A 22,418-nucleotide genomic window follows, 5' to 3' on the forward strand; every position below is an offset into this window, starting at 1 on the left:
TCAGGGACCATGTCTGTCACATGGCGGTACTGCTCTAAAAATGCTTTAGCCAAATCTTTCCAAGATCTAATGTTGGCTTTGGTCAATTGAGTATACCATTTTAAAGCCGGTCCTGTCAAACTATCCTGAAAGCAGTGAATTAAAAATTTCTCGTCCTTCACATATCCTGCCATTCTGCGACAAAACATAGTAATGTGGGATGAAGGGCATGTAGTACCGTCATATTTATCAAATTCGGGAGCTTTGAACTTAATGGGGATGATTAGATCTGGAACTAAACTCAATTCACTAGCATCAAACCCATAGAATGATTCAGTTATTTCCACAGATTTCATTCGTTCTTCTAAGCTCTTGATCTGTCTGGTCAGTTCTTCATTTACTTTTTGTTTCTCATTCAGCTCATTCAAATCTGGGATCAAATGCTCAGTATTAAGATCCCCTATTTTCACATCGGATATAAGCGGATTTTTGCTTGAAGATGCAGGATCCACTTGTTGATCTTCATGTAGTTTGGCTTCTTGTAATGCAGATGTACGAGCATTGATTTGTATAGGTGGAGTACCAGAGTGATAAATTGGTTCTGGTGGAAAACCTAGAGGGTATATGGGTTCTTGGTCAAAAGATACAGGATTTTCATGCATTTTTCCACTGATAGCCTGCCTTTTAAACATGTCCTCTATCTTCTTCATCATACTGTCTTGTGAATTTGCAATACTGGCTTCAATTTTTTTCCAGCTTCATTCTCATTTCTTCTTGTTCTTTATGATGCTGTTCCTCAATACGCTGTATTTTATCCTCCATAATTTTCTTAGTAGCTTGTCTAGTACCGTAGTGATGTAGTATTTCTCTTTTGGCCAGAGTAACTGCGATTGAAAAATCTTTTCATATTATTTTTTTCCAAATTTTAATTAATGAATTTTAACTTAATAAATAAAATAATTCATAGTGAAAATTATGAAATGAATGATGAATGTATGCAAAATGTATGTAAAAACATTGATCCCAAAAAGTTAACTGTCATAGAACAACTTTCATCGGCATACAAAAGTTTCTTTATAATAGTTCAGAACTACAGATAAGGCGTAGCTTTCCTATTAAGCTCTATAATTTCTTTCATTAACCATGACACCTTCTTTCCGCACTTAGAAACTGGATCAACTTGATGCTCAATTATTTTGGCTTCAATAGCTAGTTCCCCAACATATCTGGCAACTTCGCTCATTTGAACCATGGCCTCGAACACCATATTGCTTCTTTCTTCACTTCTTTCGACATAGAACTCAGTTGACTTTTGCCATTGTTCATTCGTTCCTTCAAGAGTTTGCTCTAACTCAGTGATTCTGACTTGACAATTGTGCAGAATTTTTTCAAGATCTCTAATGCGTCTTCGTAGTGAAGCATTTTCCTCATTACTTTCTTTGAGATCATTAGGTCCTAGACGAACCTTTTCTTGAAACAATGATTCTTCAAGTTGCAAAATGTAAGCATTAAACTCTGAGTTTTTGTTTCTAGATTGATCCAGATCCTCTTTAAGTTTTGTTCGTGCTTCTTGCGTTCTTTGATTAAGCTTTTGGATTTGAACATCTTTATTTCTGCATCTTTGCATCCAATTGCTAGCCACTTCATGCTCTACCTCCAGTCTGGTATTGAAATTTTTCCTTTCCAGCTCCCATTTTTCCTTTTCAATATTGGATTCTTCCATCTTTTGGCCTCTGACTTCAAGTTCAGCAATCAACTGGTTCATTTCAGATTCAAATCCCTTAAACATGATATTTTTCTCGCCTTCAAATTTATCAAAGATGTCATTCTTCATCTCTTCTAAATCTTTGGCTCGATCCCTTTCTCTTTGCATTTCATTCATGATCTCACGGTGTTCAGCCTTGTGCTTTATAATTCGCTCTCGTCTGTCGACCTCAAAATCTTCCATTTTTTGCTTTCTTTTTTCCAGGCTTTTGAGTAGACGGCTATTCTTTCCTTTCAGATCTTCAACTCGTCTTTTCTCGATGTTCCATTCTCTGGTCATCTGTACCGTCGATTGGCTGGGTCCTGATGCTTTTCGGGATTTATATAACTCTTGGTAATTTTTCTGTAAGGATCTGTACTCATCCTCACCTTTTTCTTTATCTTTTCTCAACATTGCACATTGTGATGAATGAAAGTCAATGTCAACCCCCAACATAGCTTTATCTTGTCTCATTTGCTCTAACTCTTTCGACCAACCTTCTCTTTCTGCTTCAAACTCAGCTCTCAAGATTTCAATCTCTGATGGAACCACCTTGATGCGATCTTCCATAGAAATATCCTCATTTTGATCTGGTAGAGGAATATTTTCGTTTTTCCTGACAGATCTCCATTCTTCATAATCAGGAGTTAACATTTCTTTTGCTGCTTTAGCTCGGATGCAAAAAGTTGTTTTCCAAGCTGTAACGGCTTCCATGATGTTTCTTTTATAATTTTTGCTGTGGAATGCGAACTCAGATGACTGTAATCCAGCAGTGATAGGTACAAATTGACGACCTTCATACTGTCTTATAACCAGAAGTGGTGCATATCCAATTCCTCCCCATAATCCGAGCAGCATTATCCAGTTATAATCTCCACATTTGTAAATAAATTCCCTTTGTATTTGCCACGGGGCTCGCCAAACAATGTCATTGCTTTGCAGATTTCTAAAGGCATTAATCCACATATCCTTCTTGATTTCTTTCGGCCATTCCTGCTCCAGAAATTCTTTTAATGGTGAATAATCCGTATTAAAGCGTCGGTATGAAACCTTTTCTGTCCTCCAGAAATGACTACGGATCCAAACATATAACAACTGGGTACACCCTGAGAATCGTCCACCTCCTAGCCTTCTACAAGCATTTAACGATCTGAAGGTCTCGGCTAGAATTGCAGAAACAGGATTAATCTTTTTCGGTAGCTGTTCAAACAAATCTACCACTGCAGCTTCAACATATCCCAATACTTTTGGGAAGATGACCATACCATATATACCCAGAGCAAATAAATCGAATCGTACTTTAATATCTGGATGGCTCTGAATAAGTTCTCTAATGTTGGTCCAAGCAATGCCTTCGCTTTCGCCTTTTTGTTTTGTACGGGATGCTACCCATTCTTCTCGTACCCCAGCAATCTTTGCTAATTTAACTCGAAAGGGTTGAGTTTTAATTGACTTTGAATATATTCGATTCTCCAAAGCACCTTCAAGATGTAACAAAGTTGTATATTCTTCAATAGTAGGGACCAAGTCCTCCTTATTGAAAGTGAAGCAATTGTACCCTGGATTCCAGAATTGAACTAGGGCTCTGAGTAATTCATCATCAACTTCAACATAGAGCAAATATGGGATGTCTCCGTAAGTCTGATAAAACTGCAATTTTTTGTTTGAATCACAACTTTCCCAAATGCTTCGCAAATCTTGCAAATCATTTCTTTTTAGTGAAACTGAAGCATAACTGGACAAGTCAGATACATAATCATCCTGCAGACTGTCTCCTTCTTGTCTTTGTAAATCCTCAGCCCACTGTCTTACTTCTGAGTTTAGAAATACTTGACTTGAACACTTTTTATCCATATATGAAGGCTTTCCAATGAGACAATTAACACAAGGATCAATGTCTTTTATCCTGTATGATGCAATGCAAACAGAAAAATAAAGAACACACAAAAAGAAAATAAATTAGTTTACATAATAAAGAAATTTAATAATAACATTTACATAAATATTCTTTATTTAAACATGCTTTTCTGAATTTAACTAATTTAAATAAACATGTAATTTAATCAATAAATAAATTAACATGAAAATCAGAATTCATTTCTCCTGTGTGTACACCTATTTTGGACAAAATTTCGGCATGACTTCTGATCGGAAGAGTTTCTAAGGTTTTTTATATGCAGGATTTCAGATCTAAGAGTAAAGGTACTCGAATTGTCCATGTTAGTGCCCCCTTAGGCTGCTAACCCTCAATCCTAGTCCATCACAGACTAAAGTGGATCGAGTTCAATTCAAGGGGATACATTTCTCTATGCCTGACACGGAGAATAAATTCTCACGAAGACATAGAGCATACGAACCCCGAAAGTTACTTGCTAGGTCTGACACGGAGAATAAATTCTCACGAAGACGTCGCTTTCACTCCCACTTAGAAGGGACAACTCAATTATAGAGCTTTATGTAATGCAATGCAAGTGTTGTGTGTGAGGAGAAATGTTCAAACCTTCGACAGAAAAATAAATAATGAAATAAAATACTTGCAAATAAAAATAAAACATATAAATATTATGAAAATAATAAATATATATATAAAAATTTTAAAAAGAAAGAATTAAAAATTAAATATATGAACTTTTAATTTTTAATTAATAGAGACAATTTTATAATTGATTTTTAAAAGTTTGACCTGTCCCCAGCGGAGTCGCCAAGCTGTCGTAACCGGTTTTCGTCCGGGCACGAATTTATTTGTTTGGCGGGAAAATTGATGTGAATAAATGGTTTTGAAAATAATTTGGGAGTCGCCATCGGCCTTTTAGGTTAGGTAGGTCGAATACCTAAAAATTATCTTTTAACAGAGTTTTTAAGAAAACATCAGTTAAAAGATGAACTGATCTGCGTTTATAACCAAAAATTCGTTCTTTTTAATAATAAAAAGGGATTCGTGGTCGGTTACGTTTAGGGAAGGATTAGCACCCCTACAACGCCCAAAATTGGTACTTTTTTAATTATAAATTGTCTCTATTATTAAAATTTTAAAAAGTCAAAAATATATTTAATTTATAATTCTATTATTTCAAAATTATAAAAAAATATTTATTTATTTAAAAATATCAGAAAAGAACTTCTAGGTGCCTTAAGACAGCTCTTTTCTTTGATATTGATAAATATTAATTTAAATAATATTGTTTACTTTTTATTTTAAAATATCAGAATAGGACATCCAGTTGTATTAAGACTGTCCTTTTCTTCGATATTAAAAATAAATATTTAAAAATTATTATTATATATTTTCTGAATATAAAAATATTTAACAATATAAAAATACAAATACTACTAAAACAATATATTTAAAAACAATAAAATAAATGAAAACATATAAAATAACTGATTAAATTACAATAAAAATAAAATTAAAAATCTAATTCATAATTAATCAAAATTATAGGGATTAAATATGTTATTTCCTTATTTTATTTATTTGGTGACTAAAATAAAATTATCTAAAACTAGGATATTAGAATCAAATAAATTAAAAATATAAACTAGGGATCAAAATATTACTTATTAAAATTAAGGGATTAAATCTGTAATTTATCCTAAATATATTATTTTAATATGAAGGACTAAAATAAAAGAAATTCAAATTCGAAGACTGAATTAAAAATATTATAAATTTAATTTAGTGACTAAAATATAAAGTTTACAAGTTCGGAGGACTGCGGACGGGGTTTAACTATTTTATAATTACGCGCATAGTCCTTCCCGAAACGACGTCGTTCGGGAAGGACTATAAAAGTCCAAATCGGCTGGCCCTTCGGGCCAGCTATTTCATTTCCTTTTTTTTTTCTCTCTCAAGCAGAGAGAGAGCCAGAATTCTCTCTGGCCTCTCTCTAGATTCCCTCACCGGAGGGAATCCGGCAGCCATCTGCCGCCGCGAATTCTACCGCCGACCACCGCCTCCGGTGGTCGGAAATTCCCTAAATTTACCTAAAACGTAGATCTAAACACCCTAAGACCGAATCCGACCTTTGTTTCCCCAAAAAGACTCCTAATCGGAGTAAATCTATGAAAATACCTTCGGTATTTTCGGTTCTCCGGCAATGTTTAGCGCTTCCGGCGATGGTCAAGGCTTCTTTGGTAAGCTTCTCTCCTCTCTTTTTCCTTCTGTTTTTGTTTTTGCTGTGTTGTTGTGGACTGGGATCGTTGGTAGTTTTTGTATCTCTCTCTGTTTCTGTTGTTTCTTTTTCTTTCCTTTTTTTCTGTCTCTGTGTCTCTCCTGTTTTTGTCTCTTCCTTTTTTTTTTTTCAGGTTCGGGTGGTGGCTTTTATAGCCACCACCGTTGTAGCCGTCGGACCGGTCCGAAGATGGGTCTCGGTGAGTCACGGACTACCAGTGGTGACTCACCGAGTAGCCATGGCGTGGACGGCTGGTATTCTATCTTCTGGAGTCTTCGGTTGGGACGTGGCAGCGGCGGAGGCGGCGAGATAGCAACGGCGGCCGCGTGTCCCTAGGGTATCAGACCCTAGGGTTTCCATCTGGGGCAATCTGGACCGTTGGATCTGGCAAGATCCAACGGTTGTGAGCTGAGGCGGCCGGTTAAATTAGGGTTAGGAAACCCTAACCGGAAACCCAAATATTTAGGGTTTCTGGTTTGATCTGGACCGGTTCTGGTTGGTTTGTAACTGGGCCGGTCCAGTTGTAATTGGGCCTGTAATTATTATTATTTTTTAATAATATTTATATATGTATTTAATATATTTAATAATAATAATAATAATAATAATAATGATAATAATAATAATAATGATAATAATGATAATAATAATAATAATGATAATAATAATAATAATAATAATAATAATAATAATAATAATAATGATATGGGTAAAAAATTAGTATCTTCACACGGTACATCAAATAATAATAATAATTCATTTATTATCAATGTCATCACATTAAATGACACGTGTTAGGTTTTATTAGTTTTAAAATTTTTATTTTTTAAAAAAATTTAAAATGTTATTTTTATATTTAAAAATCATAAAATTTTCTAATTTACACAAAATATCTCATAATTTATAAAAAAATTATTATAAAAAAATTATTCTAATCCTCTTTACTCTAGTAGTCTATCATTTCTAATCACTCATCCATCGTCAAATAACTATCCATTCGTCGTTGATCATCTAATGATTTGTCATCATTATTACTATTATCTTAAATCTCAAAATTTTTAAATTTTTAAACTTAAATTCCTAATCCTGAAAATCTAACATCTAAAACCTAAATAATCCTTAATCTGGAAATAAACCTTAATAGCTATATTTTAGAGATTCTGGGGGCGTTTACAATTGATTAATTTGTTGCGTCAGTCCATGTAGATTGAAAATTTGAATGGGGACAAAGGATGGTGGGTAAGTTCCGCTTCGTCAATGGCAGTGTCACCTGGGCCGTGCTCATAGCCAAAGCTTCCGAGAAACCGCTCGCTTCTGCTGCTGGCCAACCGACAGACTTTCGCCATCAAACTATCAAATATCAAAAAAAGGAAATTGAAAACTGAAATTAAAAGGGGAAGAAAAAAATTAAGAATATAATCCAAGAAGGAATGGAGAAAAGAGGGTGAGGTAATTTTAAATGGAGTCCATTAAAGAAAGATTCGCGGCCCGGGGGTGGGGGTTGTGAGTGGGGACGAACAGTGAGGGAAAGGAATTTCTTTTAAATAACATATTTTTTATTTATTATTTTTAAAATTGTCAACCTGTGTTATTCGAAAGATACAACGTGAAATCCAAAAAATTATATCCGTCTACCATCCTTAGTATATAACTGCATTTTTAGCTACGTTTACAACACAAATACCTTAAGATTATTCATATCGTAACGTTTGTACAAACAACGCCACTAAATGTCAAATTTAACGACATTTGCATTAGAGCATCGTAATAGACATTTACTTTTTGTATCGTTTCTTGTAAAAACATCGCTATATAATGATAAAACGTGGTATTTTTCAAAAATGTCTCTATAGACTAGTACTTTAGTGGGGTTTATCTTTCAAAAGCCGCAATAGACGCTAAATTTATAATTTTTTTTAAGAAAATGTCACGATAAAATCATATATCCTCAACTTTTCTATTGCTCAATCCCTAATTTATTGTTATCATCTTCTTTAACTTAAATTCTTCCTCTATCTTTAGTTGTGTATCCTCATCAAATCGGGGCGCCAGTCACCACTTTCGTGCCACCATCACTCCTCAAGACTCAAAATCATGTACTCTTTTATTCCTCAGTTGTTGTTTGTTGCTGTCTTTTGAATCGTCAGGTAACATCACTTTTGTTATTATTTTCATAAATATGGAGTTCTACTGGTTTGTTTTTCTTTAATTTTCATAAACCCTTAAGTATCATTGCTCACTTTTTAATTAAATAATATATATATTTATTACACGTGGATATTTTTGAATATTTTTACTGTCAACTCAAACTTTTATTAATAGATTAACGGAAGTTAATGACAGAAGTACTTAAATCGAATGGACCGATAAAGTAAGAGACCAAGCTCCTTAAAAAAATTAAAATTACCCACACTAGTTATTTAACGATCATTATGGTTTTATTTAGAATAAACTTATTTTTTATTAATCTAAGATTATTACAAAGTAATATATGTTTTAAATATTTTCAATTATTTGATAATGAACTATCAATAATCTTGTTGCAACCTTTGGTGCTTGATAAGGGAGTGCAAAACTACCCGACCCGCTGACCCGTCAACCCGAACCTAAAAAATCAGGTAATTTTCTAAAAAAAAATTATTCGGCCAGGTCGGGTCCGGGTCACAAAATCTAGTTTTTCTGGGTACCCGGTTACCCGAGTACCCGATTAGTTTATATATATATATATATATGAATTATTTATATTATGGATTATTATATTTTGTATTTTGAACTATTAAATTTTATGTTAGGATATTAGAGTATGTAATTCGAAGTTTCGAACATTTAAATTTGTGTATATTTTTTTAAAATTAGTAATTTGAAAATGAAAAATAAAAAAAATTGGGTACCTGGATTTGCACACCTCTCGTGGTTGAATTTATGATCTCTAATAACAACAATGATTCTTTTAATCAATGTGGTAAATTAATTCGTGCAACGGTCATTATAATTGAATACCTAAAATAATGATATTTATAATGTTAAACACTTGTTTAAAAGAAATGGTATAATTTGAATATTTATTCTTTAATTAAGCGTGAAGGATAAAACTAAATTTAATCTGATTCGTCGAATCCAATGCTTACACCAACCATACCATTCAAAAATCCAAGTCAGAAATGTGGAATTTGACAGATACTCAGGCCGGCAACGTTGATGTAAGCAGTATTTGTAGCCCACGGTTTCGATTTTTATATTCGCTCAAAATTTATTAAGGTCGCCGACCCATTTCACCATCAACAGTCATTATTCTTCTCCCTCTTTCTCGTACAATCTAACAACCGGTAAAAGAAAAAACAAAGATCAAGATGGCGGGCCAATGGACGGCGACTAAACCAAGCCGGAGCGATGAAGTTTTGGACGCTGATCAACAACAGCAAATCACCGATCAAGTCAGAGCCCAGTTCGATTCGATGGTCCCAAAACGACCCACCAAACCCAACAGGAGTGAACCGGATTTAGCATCAGCGACCGCCTCCAATCTCCCTTCACACTTCGACCAAACGCTACCCGAACTCGACAAGTTACGGTCCCTTCAATCTCAGTCCCATGTACGCGCACAATTCCTTAACGTTTTAGTTTCTTTCTTTTATTTATTTATTTTGATGATCTGGGGTCAGTACAAGTACAAGTACAAGGCAGTACTAGGATGGGTAGTTTCTTTATTACCCTCTCTCTTTTGGGTCCCTTCGTTTCAGTTCTGTATTTTGATTTCTTAGGTGAAGATTTCAGAGGGGGGAGTTTCAGTGGAACAAGATGAATTTGTGGAGACAGAATATTACAGGGAGATGAATTCCATTGAAAAAGAGCATCACACGGTTTCCTTTTTTTGTGTCTTGACCTTTTATCTTCTTACACTGATATTGCTTTGTCTGAACCCTGAAGTGTCTTGTCTTATTGATGACAGACAGGAAGTGGGTTTATAAGAGTGATGAAAGGAGGGGGTGAAGCAAATGAATATGGTATTCAGCTGGGAAATGGCCAGGACGCTGGAAATTCAACCAACAAGCCAGTTTTCAAAAGCAACCCAGCAACAAATGACTGGATTCCCGCCCTTGAAGAAGATCAGGTATTCATTTAGGGCTTATTCTTAACCAAATAGAAGAATTAAAAGGCTCATCTGTTAAATGATGATCAAGACAGTTTTGCTTGTATGTATATGATCAGGTCTTTGTTTCTTCCAAGCCCAATCGAAGTGAGGGCTGTTAGATCATCATTTGGATGTTACCAATTGCCAGCCTTTCTTAAATAAATTTTTACTTGTACTTCCGGAAGAACAGAGATTTTGGAATGGTTTAAACAATGTTCTTTGCTTGTAAGTTGTTGCAATGTAAAGGTAAAATCATGAAATGCAATTTGAATGAAAAAGCACTGTCATTGGTAGCGTTCTTTATGAAGAGTTACAGAAAGCTGAAAAGGAAGTTGACGAATCCCATATAATTTCAGAAACTAAGCAAGCAGCTTCATACCGGGCTGACTTGCTTTGCACAAGGCTTCCAATGGTTCAACTTTAGGCATGGTGATCCCTTGCCCTTCGGTTATGTCGATTGACTTATCACTCACCCTTTCCCACTCAAAACATTGAATCAATGCCCCAATGTCGACCCCAGCACATGTATGGCTAACGCCATTCCTGGGCAAGCTCTTCTTCTTATCCCGAATGGCAGTAACTTATATATCGGATCACTCGTTTCTTTGCCTTGTTCGAACCTCTCTGGCTTAAAACTTGTCGGATCATCCCATAACTTAGGGTCCCTCTGTGCCCAAGCATTCACCATCTCCGTCCATCCTTTCAACATGTTGACCAGTAATTTAGCTTTTTAGTAATTTTATTTAGAGTAAATTCATGTTTAGTATTTATACTATTATTATTGTTTAGTTTTGATACCTAAATGTTATTTTTTTTAAAATATACCTAATTTTATTTTAAGTTTTATTTTGTATCTCGTCGTTAGAAATTTAATATGATGTTAATGTGACATCATAAGGTAATATTGTTATTATTGAAAAAATAAATAAGGGGTAGACTACAAAATTGGTCATTTTTGTTTCAGTTTTAAAATCGTATGATCATTGGATTCAAAAAAATACAATTCATACCCACTTTTATTTTGTTTTAATTAAGATCGGTCACTTATCGTAAAGGCCGTTAAACCTTTATTGACGTGTCATATTAGTAAAAGGAGTTTATTTATTTTTTACTTTGACCCTTAAATTTTAGATAAAATACTAATTAGAGATCATTAAATTTAAAGTAATTTAGGGACAAATTTCTAATTTACCCTTTTTAGTATACTTTTCTCCTTCCCTAGCTTCCCCACTTGGGCCGCCGCACACCCCTTTCTTGCTCTTCCACAGTTCCACCATCCTTCCTTTCCCTTCCCTCCCAATTCCCTCAGCAGAACTCGGACAGAAGCTTGTCATGAAAAATGCGTGAGAAGGCTACTCGTTTTATTGCACTTCATCTGAGGTTTGTTCTAAATTCTTGGACATTATGGTATTCTCAAATCCTCAATTATTTTCAAAGCCTTTCCACGTAATTGGAGAATCATACCCCGAATTCATGTTCGAAAATGTATTCGATACGGGTGTCAGTACATGGATAGTTTATGTAAAATTTAATGGTCAGAACTCAGAACAACAGAGGCATCAATGATTCCTGCAGGTTCGAACATCTGAGTGCAAGTGTATTCAATAAAAGCACATTGGTTCATACACATGCCATAGAGAAACATTTTTAAATATGATTTCAAGCTCGGCAAAGACATGTTTTTAGTATCTGACTCGAACATTTTCAATTACAGACTTGAGCCTGATATGCTAGCATTTTCTGGTTGTTACTTTGGTGGAGGGGACAAGGAGAGATTCGAGCTCGGAGAGATACGAAAATGATGGAAACATTGCCGGTGATATACCGCCTTTTCCGATTTCAGAACCATTTATAAACATTGCCTGCATTTACTAAATTGCACTCATCCTCGCATTCATGCAGGAAATCGATGGTATTGCAGAGAGGCATGATGCTGGTTCCGGGTCAAGGTGAGCAACTGGATGACATTGAGAGCAAAGTGAGCAATTTCTTTTAACAATAAAAAAAATCTATAATTTACCTTTAAAAATTATTTAATTTTCTTTAAAAATAGAAAATAATGAATTAAAATTTTATTTTAAATAATTTACGTTTAAACTTTTAACTAATTTATAATTATATGTTGAGTTATTTAGAATTTTAAATTTTTATAAATTAAATTAATGGTACGTAGCAGTGCTCATCGTTAATGATGTTTAACGGTACTCGTCGAGCGTTGTAGAATTTTCCTATTCTATATAATGTAAAATTTAATTAAAAATACATTAATCCTCTAAATAAGGCTTAAACTAAATAAGTACTTGTATTATGGTTTTTTGCTTTAATTATCTAAATTATTTTTTAGTCAATTAAACTATTATCACGTCTCTAATCTATTTTTTTTATCAAACTAAATCCATATATTATGACTTTTTTTGCTTTAAGCCTTTGCAGATACTTCTTATTGTGCATATATAAACAATCCGATATCCTGAAGAAAAATAAGGAGTATATTTGAGTTATTGGGCTGTTAGCAGCTGGACAGAGTAGCACTATTACTGGAACCTATATATGACAGTCAACCATGGTAGGTTTCTTGAAGCTGAGAGAGAGAGAGAGAGAGGCTGAACAATCAAATATAACTGCTCCTTGAATTGAATATCTATAATAATTGATTATGATGTATACCGATTATAATTATTGTCATATAATTAATGATAAATTTTAAAATTATTTTTAATTTTCAGTTAATGTAAATATCTATCTTCGTATAACCTTGGGTGTCATATGATTAGCAACTTCGCTACTTTTTTTTTTTATATAGAACTAGTTTTTATTGGTATTTATCTTATAACAATTACAAGACATAAATATTTTAATTTTATGTTTGACTTTAATCCAATAACTTTCTTAAAAACGATGCATTTGTTGTTAAAAATATTTCTTTTCCATTTTTAATTTAAAAAATAAGTATTTAAAATGTTTTTCTTTCTAATTTAATTTTTTTCTCAAAATAACTGTTTAAATTTATACCTGTAACTATTTTAGGTTATTCGTTAAAAAATATCTTTACCCTCCATTGACGAATTCTTCGAACTCAACTTTTTTTTTCAGACTGTCAATAAAAATGAAATTAAAATATTTTGAAAGTAATTTAAAAATTAGGATCTTGATTTCATTTCCAGGTAAATTCATTTTCATAATCTAAATATTTTTTCTTATCAAAAAATAATCTAAGTATTTTTTAATAAAATTTTGAAACTTAATATTTTTAACTTAACAAAAAACTAAAAATGAAATTATAAATTAAAATCGATGCACTTAAAATATATAATTTTTAAAAATCAAAGAATTTAAAACTTAAGATTATTTTTGTTTTCTGAAAATAAGCTAATTTTAAAAAAATTATTTGTTTTTGTGTTTGCTTGCTTAAAAATCAAGATAAGAAAAAAGATGACTAATGTCACATATTACATATTTGTTAGAAAATCTTTTTTAACAGAGGATTTGAACTAATGTAATTATAGACTATTATTTTAATAAAAAATTTGAACACTAAAAATATAATTAATGTTTGGGTAAACAACGTATTTAGTAACTAAACTATCATTTATTATGTGTTTTAGTACTTAAATTTTCAAAAATTTCAAAATCATACATAATGTTTAATATTTGTTTCATTTTAGTACCCACGGTTAAAAACTTGACGCGTATTTAATACTTAAATTATCTGTTTTGACCCATTTTAGTACCTAAATTTTTAATTTTTCAAAATTTAAAGTTAAATTTTGAACGAAAATACTAATATAAAAAATAAGTATGATTTTAAAAAATTATAAGTTTAAGTAAATAATCTAGATATTAAATGAGTAATTTATAATTAAATTTTTTTGAATTGAATCTTGAAAAAACAACTAAATATAATTACTATACTTTAATAATTAACGCTGACGGAGTCAGATATAACGCAGATACATCTAATTTCCTCTTGGCCAATCGCAAAAATATAATCAAAATAAATTTCCAAATTCAAGTCAAAATATTCATAAAGAAATTCCAAAAACGAAGAGAATCCGTCAATTTCCAACTAGGCAACTCAAGCAATACAATTAAATAATAAAATATTAAGATTAGTTTAAGTAGTTTTATATCATTTAAATAAGATCTTAAATTTATATCTTTGTATATGTAAAAATGTTCGATGAGATATTCATTCACTAAATTTAGATGTATAATTTGATCAATTCAGCAAGATAAAAAAAATGATAAAACATTTAACTAATGCCCAATAAGATACTGGAAAAGAGGGAAAATTTTGCCTAAAGACCCCAGCGACAGAATAGCGAAATCTGAGACTTATTAATCTTTTTTTTCTTCTTGGAAAGGTTAGCGGACCACGAAAGGGGGAAAACCCAGAATTCAAAAGCTGCATTAAGGTACCATTCCTTTTTTCTTTCCTTCTTTGGCTTTGGAATCTTTCTCCTTATTTCCTGGGTCTAATTATCTGTTTACTTCTTTGGAGTCAGGTATTTTCGGAATAATAACGAAACCCATTTGATCTAATTACTCTCTTTACGATCATGTTGTTTTATTGTATGAATTTGAAAGGTTAGGTGCGTTTTTGGATAATTGATATTTTAAGGAGCGATGATGGATTTTTAGGGTTAATTTTTATTTGTTTGTGATACTTGCCGCTGGGAAGTTGTGAAAAACAGCTTAAGTTTGTTCTTTGCTCAAATTATTTTTACTTTTTATATGACTACTATATAAATAATGACAACATGGAAAGTACATAAATTATAAACTATGACATATAAATGATATTAGAAACCATTTGGAGATAGGTTTTGGGAGTAATGATTTAGATAAATTTGTTGGTTTCATTACTGCCGCGCTGGTTTTAATCCAGTAGCATGCGGAATTTGAATATTGTTGCTGTAATGTTTTATATTTGTCTTTATATCATCTACTTGAAGAATGCTAATTCTGGGTTTAAATCATCATATGGTTACTGAAATTGTATGGATGCTTCTTCATCCCAGTAGACCTTATCTGGTTATTTTTGTTCGAATAGTGTCTTTTCTCTATTCCAAAAGGTACATCTGATGTGCATTAACTTTTGATAGAATTGCAAATGATTACCAAAAATAGAAAAAATATATCCAAATAACTAACTGTTAACTTCCTAAAAACCTGGACTTTAGTGAAGGACTCTGCCTGTAGTACCGAAGTTTATGAGGCACTGGAGTAAAGATGAATCCATTGAAGGAACAGTTACCAAATTTCAATTATTCCCTAACCTTCATTTATTTCATATAGGTTTTGGGAGTAATGATTTAGATAAATTTGTTGGTTTCATTACTGCCGCACTAGTTTTAATCCAGTAGCATGTGGAATTTGAATGCTGTTGCTGTTGCTGTAATGTTTTATGTTTGTCTTTATATCATCGATTTGAAGAATGCTAATTCTGGGTTTAAATCATCGTATGGTTGCTGAACTTGTATGGATGCTTCTTCATCATAGTAGACCTATATGGTTATTTTTGTTCGAATAGTGTATTTTCTCTATTCCAAAAGGTACATCTGATGTGCATTAACTTTTGATAGAAGTGCAAATGATTACCAAAAATAGGAAAAAATATATCCAAATAACTAACTGTTAACTTCCTAAAAACCTGGACTTTAGTGAAGAGGGACACATCCTGTAGTACCAAAGTTTATGAGGCACTGGAGTAAAGATGAATCCATTGAAGGAACAGTTACCAAATTTCAATTATTCCCTAACCTTCATTTATTTCATATAGGTTTTGGGAGTAATGATTTAGATAAATTTGTTGGTTTCATTACTGCCGCACTAGTTTTAATCCAGTAGCATGTGGAATTTGAATGCTGTTGCTGTAATGTTTTATATTTGTCTTTATATCATCGAGTTGAAGAATGCTAATTCTGGGTTTAAATCATCATATGGTTGCTGAACTTGTATGGATGCTTCTTCATCCTAGTAGGCCTATCTGGTTATTTTTGTTCGAATAGTGTCTTTTCTCTATTCCAAAAGGTACATCTGATGTGCATTAACTTTTGATAGAAGTGCAAATGATTACTAAAAATAGGAAAAATATATCCAAATCCTAACTTTTAATTTCCTAAAAAACTGGACTTTAGTGAAGAGAGACTCTGCCTGCAGTACCGAAGTTTATGAGGCACTGGAGTAAAGATGAATTCATTGAACAGTTAGCAAATTTCAATTATTCCCTAGCCTTTGTTTATTTCATATAATCTTTGAGAAGATGGTTATTTCATATAATCTTTGAGAAGAATTTGGCTTGCTTTTAGTCAACTCTCTCTCTCCTTGATGGTGGGTGGGCAGGCATTGTGTTATGTTTGAGGTGGCTGCTTTTGATTATTTCTTTTTGGTTTGCATTTTTTTGATAAATATTATATTTGATGGTTTGCATATTGGTTGATCTATTTATTGTTTTTGATTCTGTATTAGGATTGCTAGTTGGCGTAGATGAAATTTCAAGAACCTGGCTGTTTCTTGGTATCAAGATAGTGTGTTACATAAGCTACGGTACTGGTGTTCAAAGGGTTTTCATAATTTTTATGGAATGATATGGTTTCCAAAGGATCCATAATCCATCTTTGAGAAAGGATTTTTCTGTTGGAATTTATGAAACACGGTATGTGCTCTGTCCTTACTTTATGTGGATTTTCCCGTTCCACTTTTTATTCTTTTTGCCTCTGTATCACTTTTGTTATGTGAAAAATAACTGCGGTAATGGTGATGTTGCTAGAATATTCTCGTGTTTACTGATGATTTTGCATTAGGTTAAATTGAATGCTGTGAAAGAAATCATGTTGTTGAACCAAAGTAATTAGGCTCCAAGCTTCCTGTATTTTATTGACAAAGATACTTATATCATATTGTTTGCATGCTGTGCATGGTAGTTTGCTTATTATTATCATCATCATCATCATCATTATCATCATTATTATTATTATCAATTCTCCTTCTGCTCCTCTTTCTTAGTTGTGATCTCTCTCGCTTCTATTTTTGGTTACCCAGATCATATGGAGATATCTTTGTTGAACACACTTCTCAGTAACATTTCCTCGTTTTTAAATGTGTCATCTTCTGAGAACATTAACTCAGAACTGGTTCAGAAGTATTGCCAGAGAGCAGAAGAGATAATAAAGCTGTTGAAGCCAATTCTTAGTGCAATTGTTGATTCAGAAATTACTTCCGTTGAAGTGCTTGATAAGGCATTTGAAAGATTAAGCCTCTCTATAGAAGAATTGAGGGAGCAATTCGAAAGCTGGCAACCCCTTTCGAGTAAAGTTTACTTTGTAAGTTACTAGTTCCTTTAAGTTCACAACTTCACTTGGCAATTTCAATCCACTTATGGCTGGAAGAAGCACCTACTTAACCTTTTAGGCATTGGCATAACCCTGGTATTGAAATGAATGTTGTAGATTATTGCTAGAATTTTACAGTTAATTCTTGTGCCATAACTTGTCAGACATATTTCTGCCTCTATGGTCTATGATGTCTGCATTTTCTTCTTATTTCTTATGGTTATTAGAACATTATCATGTTTTCCGTAAGTGTAATTGTTGGAATGTATAGCATTTGGAATATATTTAGCCCCCAAGTCCTGATTCCTGAATGTTCGCTCATATTTAGGTGGAAAAATGCTATAGATGGTTGCCTTTTCAGAAAATAATATTATACTTAGAAGAATAGATTTTTCTTATTAGCTACTAATCAATTAGTGTTGGCTTTTAATTAAATGCACTTGGATAACCGTCCTCTGTTCCACTTGATCTCTAGGTTCTGCAGGTTGAGTCATTAATATCAAAGATTCGGAATTCTAGCCTGGATGTATTCCATTTCTTGAAGTCTTCCTATCAGCACCTGCCTGATGAATTGAGTTTAGCATCTCTTGAGGTAATTTATGACCCAAGTTACTTGAGGTTTTTTTGCTTTTATATGAAGCTTTTACTCTTTGTATTGTGTTTTAAGTTTTATGAATAGAGCGTAATTATTGTATTCTCACAATGATAACCAAAGAAGTCATCTATTGGAGAGTGAATGGCATGCAAATATACAGTTTTGAGATGTGAGGATATTTAGCTTCCATTTTGATTTGATTTCTGAGTTTGAAGAATGCTAAAGGGGAATCCACATTTCAGGATGTTTAACTATTGGCAATTGCTTGCAGCACTGCTTGCAGAAAATTAAGCATGTAGCATATGACCAAGTATCATCTTTCATCAGGGAAGCCATACAGGATCAAGTGGATAGTGTTGGACCATCCTCAGACATAATAGTGAAAATTGCAGAGAACTTGGGCTTGAGGTCTAACCAGGAGATTCTGATAGAAGCTGTGGCCCTTGAAAAGTTAAAGGAGAATGCTGAACAAGCTGATAAAACTGCAGAAGCTGAGTTCATTGATCAAATAATTGCTCTTGTAACCCGCATGCATGATCGTCTTGTATTAATGAAACAATCTGAGACCAGTAGTCCGGTTCCCATACCTGCTGATTTCTGCTGCCCTCTTTCCCTCGAGCTAATGACTGATCCAGTGATTGTGGCATCTGGACAAACCTATGAGCGGGCGTTCATTAAGAACTGGATAGGTCTTGGTCTCACTGTGTGCCCCAAAACACGGCAAGCTTTGACTCATACCAATCTTATACCTAATTACACAGTAAAGGCACTAATTGCAAACTGGTGTGAGTCAAACAATGTGAAGTTGCCTAATCCCATGAAGTCCAATTTAAACCAGTCCTATCCCCTTCTTGTGGCTGCAGAGTCTGGCTTGTCAAGGGATTCAAATAGTTTTACTCCTAGAAACAGCCAACCATTATCGCCTGAGCCAAGGTCTAGAGGTCAAGCTGGTAAGAAACTAGTAACATCCAGTGGAATTCATCGGGAGGAAACCTCCCCACAACATCCTTGTTCTACCTCAGAGGGTTCCTTGCCAGGTATAGCTGGAAATGGAGAGGGTCTGGATGTTGCAAGGATATCAATAAATAGTGCTGAAGGCAACTCAAAGTTGGAACAAAGGTATAATGATTCTGTTGGTGAACTCCCTGTGTCACCTTCTAACAATGCTGGACATTCATCTCAGAACCATTCAAGATCTGGTTCAACCTCTAGTGCTCTTCCTAATTCAGATTCTCCTCGAGGATCGGTTGGAGATGCCAATGAGTCTTCTGAAAGTCATTTTGCAGCCTACAATAGTGATGTTTCTGGGGAGGTTAAATCTGACCCACAACCTACAGCCAGTACAGCAGTCCCACAGAGAGAACCTGAATTTCCTCCTCGATTGGTAGAAGCACTATCTCGAAGCCAAACAATCTGGCGCCGACCATCAGAGAGGTTTATTCCAAGGATAGTTTCTTCTCCTGGTGTTGAGAACAGGGCTGACCTTTCTGGCATTGAAACCCAGGTTAAGAAGTTGGTAGATGACTTGAAGAGCACTTCGGTTGATAATCAAAGAGAGGCCACAGCTCAACTCAGGTTACTTGCTAAGCACAATATGGATAATCGGATTATAATAGCAAATAGTGGGGCCATTTCCCTGTTAGTTGATTTGCTTCATTCACCGGATACAAAGACTCAGGAAAATGCTGTTACAGCACTTCTTAACTTATCAATTAATGATAACAACAAAACAGCTATTGCTGATGCTAATGCAATTGAGCCTCTGATTCATGTCCTTGAGACAGGAAGCCCTGAAGCTAAAGAAAACTCAGCTGCTACTCTCTTCAGCCTTTCGGTCATTGAGGATAACAAAGTCAAGATCGGAAGGTCTGGGGCAATCAAGCCTCTTGTTGATTTATTGGGGAACGGTACTCCTAGGGGAAAGAAAGATGCAGCCACTGCCTTGTTTAATCTGTCAATATTTCATGAAAACAAGCCCCAAATTGTGCAAGCTGGTGCCGTAAGACACCTTGTAGACTTGATGGACCCAGCAGCTGGAATGGTTGATAAGGCAGTTGCTGTTTTGGCTAACCTTGCTACAATTCCCGAAGGGAGGAATGCTATTGGGCAGGAGGGTGGGATTCCTGTGCTGGTCGAGGTTGTTGAGTTGGGTTCAGCGAGAGGGAAGGAAAATGCAGCTGCTGCACTTTTACAACTCTGCACAACCAGTGGCAGGTTCTGCAGTATGGTGCTCCAAGAAGGTGCTGTTCCACCACTAGTGGCCTTGTCCCAGTCCGGCACCCCAAGAGCTAGAGAGAAGGTATACTCCTGTTTTCTTTTTCCGATAAAACCTTCTTTCTTTTACCTTGAAAATTTTCATAAGCTGCTGTTGGTTGCAGTCTCAGGCACTTCTGACCTACTTTAGAAGCCAACGACATGGTAGTGCTGGAAGAGGCTGAAAGTAGGAAAACAACTTTCACGGCACCCAAGGCATTGAGTCTGATACAGTTTGTATACATTTGATGTTTCAAATAATGCATTTTGAAGGTTTTGCTGCATGGTTTTACAATTTGCGTAGGAAAAAAAAAGAAAGTTTTCAATTTGTGGAGGATTCGATGGAGTCCTCTTGTCCAAATTCTTCTTTTTATATGTGCAGTTGTGAATGTAAGAACACAATTCCATACATGTGGGTCCGCCTGGTCTTCGTAGCGAGCTCGGGGTGAATTTATGAATCGGTGAATAAAGTTCCCATAGCTTATTTTTTTGACTCAACTGTTTTTCAGATTAAACTAGATATTCAGATTGATTTGTAAGTGCAGACAGCCAAACAGGAGCAGACATTTTAGGGTTCTATGTATATGAGTTCCATTAGTTATTTGATCGTGCGTTATTTCATTTATCAATTTGTCAAACACCCTTAGTTGATGTTGTTTAGGTTGGTTGAATAACAGCCTGAATTTTAATTACTAGTTTCATTTTGATTTCAGTTCATCAGTTATTTAAATTTTTTGAAATAGTTTTAAATGATGCTCATTGATCATGCAGTCTTTCCAATTTCAATTTTCAAACTCCAGTCCACTGCACTAGAGGTGCACAAAAAATCCGAATATCCGATTTTGTGTAAAAAAATATCCGAAACCGGATTTGGGAAAAACCGATTTTTTTAAACCGGATCGGATATTTTAAAACCGGATAGTATAACCGGTTTGAGAAAAAATTGGATGACCGGATTTTTTACCGGATTAAAAACCGGTTTTTTTAAAAAAATCGGGTTTTTTCAAACCGAAACCGGTTACACCGGTTACATCATCCGGCCCTCCAAACCAGTTATGATCCGAACCGATTTTTTTATAAACCAATTTTTTGGCTTAGTGAAAAAACCAAATCGGTTTTTATCCGATCCGGATCGGATTTAAATCCAGCTATGTGCATCTCTAACTGCCACTAGGGTTGCACATAATTCGGATTTCAATCCGATCCGGATCGGTTTTTATCCGATCCGGTTTTTTCCCATAGAAAAAAAACCGGTTTATAAAATAACCGGTTCGGTTTCTAACCGGTTTGGAGGGCCGGTCGTGAAATGTTTGCAATGTTTCCCTTTGCCTTAAGGCAGTATGCATCATCATCCAAGTTGAGTTCCAACGAGTTGGACAATCCAAATTAGGACCCAAAGCTTTTTTTATTAACAGACTTACAAAATCGTTTATAATCATTTAGTCTTTTGTTGTTGTTACAAAGAATCGATTTTATCATTGTTTTAAATTCTAATCTAATTGGCTCAATAACCTCCAAACCGGCTTGCACGGATAAATTAATTATGTGTGCAACGCAACGGGTATGAAAAAACGCACCGTCTAAAATCGGTGAAAGTAATATTTTCAATCTTGGAACCGCGTTTGTATTATTCGATGCATTATCAAAGGATATAGAAAAAACTTTATTTTCTAATTTATAAAGACAAATTACCCGTTTTAAAAGTGTAAATAAATTAGCACCGGTATGCGGCTCACCGAATAATTCAAACGCGATTGTTCTTTTCATCATTTGCCAATTATCTTGATCTAACCAATGTGACGTAACGGCTAAAAAAGAATTTCCGGTATTATGAGGGGAACTCCAAACGTCACATGTAAGCGACACACCATAACGGTGTTCTTGGAATCCTAAAATCATTTTTTCCCTCGCCGTACGCCACATTTTTATAGCATCTCTTCTAAGGGTAGTACTACTTACTTGAGTATAACGTGGTTGCATTAGTTGTTGAATTGTTGTCGTGAAATCTTCATCATCAAAGTGGTCGAACGGCAATGCTTTTGTAATCACGAACTTTGTAAACGCTTCTCGTAATTTTTCGTTGTCGTAAACAAAAACACCACCTTGCGGTGTAAGATTCGATTGACTAGGATCCGATCTTGAGCGAAGTGCCTTGCATGGTTTTGTCAAATGGTTCTTCAACGTTGTGTTTCCTTCCGATGCAAGAAAC

The 22,418-nt window shown here is 34.3% G+C and overlaps 2 protein-coding genes across 2 annotated transcripts; both read left to right on the forward strand.

The window, feature by feature from the left end:
• Positions 1-9,125: 9,125 nt before the first annotated feature.
• LOC120173379 lies at positions 9,126-10,305 on the forward strand. Its single transcript, XM_039180571.1, has 4 exons — positions 9,126-9,488; positions 9,657-9,755; positions 9,845-10,006; positions 10,105-10,305. Exons 1-4 carry the CDS (start codon positions 9,246-9,248, stop codon positions 10,144-10,146), a joined length of 546 nt encoding a protein of 181 aa, XP_039036502.1. The 5' UTR covers positions 9,126-9,245; the 3' UTR covers positions 10,147-10,305.
• Positions 10,306-16,554: 6,249 nt separating this feature from the next.
• LOC120173409 (U-box domain-containing protein 4-like) lies at positions 16,555-20,563 on the forward strand. The gene is made up of 5 exons (XM_039180592.1): positions 16,555-16,685; positions 17,072-17,352; positions 17,837-17,953; positions 18,228-20,255; positions 20,335-20,563. The coding sequence occupies exons 1-5, from the start codon at positions 16,676-16,678 to the stop codon at positions 20,392-20,394; spliced, it is 2,496 nt and encodes an 831-aa protein (XP_039036523.1). The 5' UTR covers positions 16,555-16,675; the 3' UTR covers positions 20,395-20,563.
• Positions 20,564-22,418: the final 1,855 nt, after the last annotated feature.

Source organism: Hibiscus syriacus, unplaced genomic scaffold, assembly GCF_006381635.1.
Source record: "Hibiscus syriacus cultivar Baekdansim isolate YM2019G1 unplaced genomic scaffold, ASM638163v2 tig00111947_pilon, whole genome shotgun sequence".
NCBI lineage: Eukaryota > Viridiplantae > Streptophyta > Magnoliopsida > Malvales > Malvaceae > Hibiscus > Hibiscus syriacus.